Source organism: Epinephelus moara, chromosome 18, assembly GCF_006386435.1.
Source record: "Epinephelus moara isolate mb chromosome 18, YSFRI_EMoa_1.0, whole genome shotgun sequence".
NCBI lineage: Eukaryota > Metazoa > Chordata > Actinopteri > Perciformes > Serranidae > Epinephelus > Epinephelus moara.
In genome coordinates this window covers 40,066,592-40,071,524 of record NC_065523.1, presented here as the reverse complement: position 1 = coordinate 40,071,524, position 4,933 = coordinate 40,066,592, and the positions used below count along the sequence as shown (strand labels likewise).

Below are 4,933 nucleotides of genomic sequence, written 5' to 3'. Positions count from 1 at the left end.
CCTGAGGACAAACTTGTGTCTCAAAGTCCTGAAGACAAACTTCTGTCTCAACGTCCTGAAGACAAACTTGTGTCTCAAAGTCCTGAAGACAAACTTGTGTCTTACAGTCCTGAGGACAAACTTGTGTCTTAAAGTCCTGAAGACAAACTTGTGTCTTGAAGTCCTGAGGACAAACTTGTGTCTCAAAGTCCTGAAGACAAACTTCTGTCTTAAAGTCCTGAAGACAAACTTGTGTCTTAAAGTCCTTAAGACAAACTTGTGTCCTGAAGACAAATGTCTGTCTCAAAGTCCTGGAGACAAACTTGTGTCTTTAAGTCCTGAATACAAACTTCTGTCTCAAAGTCCTGAAGACAAACTTCTGTCTCAATGTCCTGAACACAAACTTGTGTCTTAAAGTCCTTAAGACAAACTTCTGTCTCAATGTCCTGAAGACAAACTTGTGTCTTAAAGTCCTGAAGACAAACTTGTGTCTTAAAGTCCTTAAGACAAACTTGTGTCTCAGCGTCCTGAAGACAAACTTGTGTCTCAAAGTCCTGAAGACAAACTTCTGTCTCAAAGTCCTGACGACAAACTTCTGTCTCAAAGTCCTGAAGACAAACTTGTGTCTTAAAGTCCTTAAGACAAACTTGTGTCTCAGCGTCCTGAAAACAAACTTGTGTCTCCAAGTCCTGAAGACAAACTTGTGTCTCAAAGTCCTGACGACAAACTTCTGTCTCAAAGTCCTGAAGACAAACTTCTGTCTTAAAGTCCTGAAGACAAACTTGTGTCTTAAAGTCCTGAAGACAAACTTGTGTCCTGAAGACAAACTTGTGTCTCAAAGTCCTGGAGACAAACTTGTGTCTTAAAGTCCTGACAACAAACTTGTGTCTTAAAGTCCTGAAGACAAACTTCTGTCTCAAAGTCCTGGAGATAAACTTGTGTCTTAAAGTCCTGAAGACAAACTTATGTCTCAAAGTCCTGAAGACAAACTTCTGTCTCAACGTCCTGAAGACAAACTTCTGTCTCAACGTCCTGAAGACAAACTTGTGTCTTAAATTCCTGAAGACAAACTTCTGTCTCAGAGTCCTGAAGACAAACGTCTGTCTCAACGTCCTGAAGACAAACTTGTGTCTTAAATTCCTGAAGACAAACTTATGTCTCAAAGTCTCAACGTCCTGAAGACAAACTTGTGTCTTAAATTCCTGAAGACAAACTTATGTCTCAAAGTCCTGAAGACAAACGTCTGTGTTAAAGTCCTGAAGACAAACTTCTGTCTCAAAGTCCTGAAGACAAACTTCTGTCTTAAAGTCCTGAAGACAAACGTCTGACCCATATTTTCTCCATAACTGAAAATATTTCCAGAGTAAATAACATTATCTTCATCGCCTCTTGGCTGCTGCTGTTTGATGGTGATGCAGAATTTCAAAATAAAGGCGTGACCTAAAGATGAATGAATGAATGAGCTGTATGTGATGTTGATCATGTTATTCCAGGTGGCTACCAAAGTTAATTCGTAAATGACTTTTCAGATGATAATATTGATCATTGATCATTGAATTGATGTGTTGATCCAGATCGATGGATCGTGACACCCCTAGGTTTTAGCATTTTGTGGTGATGACCTCATCTCAGGGTGTATTACTTATTGCATTAGTGTTTTTAAATGTCTCAGTACCTTTTTCTGTGGTTGAGTTAGTTTTAGCCTCAGTACAACATGTCCACAGTGTCCATCTGTGTACACAGTATCTGCAGGGTGAGGCAGCAGATGGCCTTTCTGCTGGGCTACCTGCCCAATACCCCCCCCCCCCCCCCCCCCCACACACACCTCTCTCTCCTGTTCTCTCTCTGCCTCGCTCTACCTCTGTCTCATGTGTCTCCTCTATTAACTGGTGGTGGGGGGATGGGCACAATCAACCAGAGTTCCGATATATGTTATATATATTATATTAGTTATTATTAAAGGAAATATCAATTAACGTTTGGTAGCCACCTAGAATAACATGATCAATAACTTCTTCTGTCCACTACATGCATTCATTCATTCATTCATACATTTTCTGTAGCCACTTGGGCAAAAGGTGGGTTCACCCTGGACAGGTCACCAGACTATCGCAGGGCTGACACATAGAGACACTCACACCCACATTCACACCTACGGACAATTTAGAGTCACCAATTAACCTGCATGTCTTTGGACTGTGGGAGGAAGCTGGAGCACCTGGAGGAAACCCACGCTGACACGGGGAGAACATGTCAGAGCACCTGGAGGAAACCCACACTGACACCCTCAACCCTCTATAGAATTAACCCTAGACTTCTCACTGAAAGCACTGATGTCAGAGGACAAATGTTTTTAAGGTGTGAAGGAGCTCAGTCACCCTGGTTTGTACAACAGGCCGTTGCTACAGGTTCTCAAACTCCCACTGCTCCTCCTTCATCCTCCATCTCCTCCCTCCTCTTCCTCCCTGAGCGTCTGACCTCTGAAAAGCTTCATAAAGAATTCAGCAGAAAACACAGACTGATGTACGAAGGACAGAGAGAGTCCTGAGACAGGAAGTCAGGAGGGGGACGATGAGACTCGATGATCCTGCTGACCCACTTCACAGAGGAGGAGAAACATTATAGTTATTAAAAGAACCTCCTCAAACTGCTGCTCAGTGTGTTTTTATCAAACAGGAGGAAACTTTGTTAGGGACTATTTTCACCAGCGGATTAATCCACATCTAGTGCTGTGAGTATTTGTGGCAGCAGGATGGTGCACGTGGGCAAGCTGGTCTCACTCTGAAGTCATTGGTCAGTCAGTTCCAGCCTCAGACACCAATGAAAAAAGCCATCCTTTAGCTTCTGCATGATATGCGGGTGGCCCGCTGGCATCAGGGGAAACACGACAGAACAACAACATAAATTAAGGTGGCGGAAGTCCGAGTAGGGAGGGAGGGGTGGCTGGGTCCAACAACCAGCAGCCTTGACCCAGGAGACCGGTGTTCACTTGTTTGAAGTGTATTTTGAAAACAGACAATGCATGTAACAGGCTGAAGTTGACACGGTGTCCCAGAACGTCAACAACCAACACACCCAGGGTACCTTGGACGTCATATGTGGACGTGGAAAGTCCATGACCAAATGTGGACATGTGACGAGGTCACAGTGAGGATGATGATGATGTGGGATTGAGTCAAAACTACCAACAAAACTTGATCAAAATCAGCCTGTTTTCATTTTTAATATAAATCAATCATTTCCCTCAGTCAGGTTTTCAGCGTATTAATAATGTTGTGAACTTTGACCTCAGAAAGATTCGATTGTCTCAGCAGAATAAAGAAAGGACTCTGGGCTTAGTGGAAGTTGTGACAGTTTTTGACAGTGTTGGTTTGTGCTAAGCTAGGCTAAACATGTCTTGAACCTGGGCCAGGAGAAGACAGAGGAAAGTTAAACTGTTCCTTTAAATCTCTATAATGTTAAATAAAGAGAATATTAGAGGCCCCAGGACGCTTCCCTGAGGAACCCCCAAACTATGAGAAGATTTTACTAAATGTTGCACTGCTCCTTTAAATTCAGTGTCGTCTTTGTTCCATCTTTTGATTTCTATTGTTTTCTGTCTCTGAACAGTAACTGCTGAGTCATGTCTGCCGGCCTGGACGATACAGACAACGTGTTCGGTGAGTCCTTTACGTCATTATTTCTACTTCTGCTACCCAACATGTATCTGACAGCTGAAATCATTAGTCCATTAATCAGTTATTGGATAAACAGAAAATAAACAAGAAACCATTTATTTACTGTAAAACATTTTGTGGTTCCAGCTTCACAAACACTGCAAATATAATATACAGGGACCAAAATAACAAAGTCGAAATAAAAGAGTTGTATAGCAAACATAAAATGAAATATATAGCAAATACTAAACTAAATATAAACTAGATAACAGTAACATGAAAAATTTGAAATTAAAAAACTTATGTTGAAAACAAGCTAACAATAAGAATAAAAAAATAAAAAACTAGCTAATTGTGCGGTTCAGAATGTGATATATAAAATATATTTTTTTTTAAAAACATCTTAACAGTAAGGTTCATTGTGTCTTCTCCTCCTCCTCCTCCTCCTCCTCCTTCTTCTTCTTCTTGTTTCTAACATCATCTAATGCCCCCCCTCTAATATAATTACTCATCTCCTCTGAGTCCTCCCCCACCTCCTCCCCCATCAGTCATTTAACGTCTCCTCTCTCTGTTCGCCATCCCTCCGTCTTCTCATTTATTAAATCTGTTTCACTACCAAAACCTTCATGTCCTCCTCCCTCCACCTCTCTGCTCCTCTTCATCATCTCCTCCCCCCTCTGTCTCCCCCACCTCCATCTCCTCTCCCTCCCCCTGGGAAATAAACTGCTGTCAGCTGGTTGTGGGGGAGGAGACACAGAGGAAGTCTTTATATTCAACACAAACCGTTTACACATCATGTTCACACAGACTAATGAAAACTGTAATCATAAGTCGTAGGCTTATTAATGTCATTATAACACCTCCAGTTTTATATGTGTATATATATAAAGTATTACAGGTGTATATATATAAAGTATTTGCTTTCCTCTGCATACTTTGTAAATAATTTAATATATTTGTGGTTGAATATTCTCCTGAAATAACACCAGAAGGACAGAAATTGGGATTTTAAGTTCATTAATAATAAAGGTTTACATAGTATTTCTATTTATAGGGGACATAACAGCTCGAAGAATTCACCGTTTGGTTCAATACGATAGACCCTTTAGGGCCGGCGTCACGATGACGTCATGTTATCAGCTGGAGGTGCAGCTGCCTCTCCCCCACAGGGCTGTAGGCTCCATAGGAGTGTTAAAATGTGTTTGTCTTGTTGTGTTATTGGGAGCCAGAATAGAAGGAGTCATGGCTCAAAACCAGCCGCCACTGCCCGTCAACAAAAACAAAGACAACTATGGTTA

The 4,933-nt window shown here is 41.5% G+C and overlaps 1 protein-coding gene across 2 annotated transcripts in view; it reads left to right on the top strand.

The window, feature by feature from the left end:
* Positions 1-4,933, top strand: part of samd14 (sterile alpha motif domain containing 14) — a 27,462-nt gene that overhangs the window by 4,142 nt on the left and 18,387 nt on the right. For both annotated transcript variants that reach the window (XM_050068916.1, XM_050068917.1), the window contains one exon: positions 3,589-3,638. In XM_050068916.1, coding sequence (XP_049924873.1) covers positions 3,602-3,638 — 37 coding nt within the window. In that variant the 5' untranslated portion in view covers positions 3,589-3,601. The remainder of the gene's footprint in view (positions 1-3,588; positions 3,639-4,933) is intronic.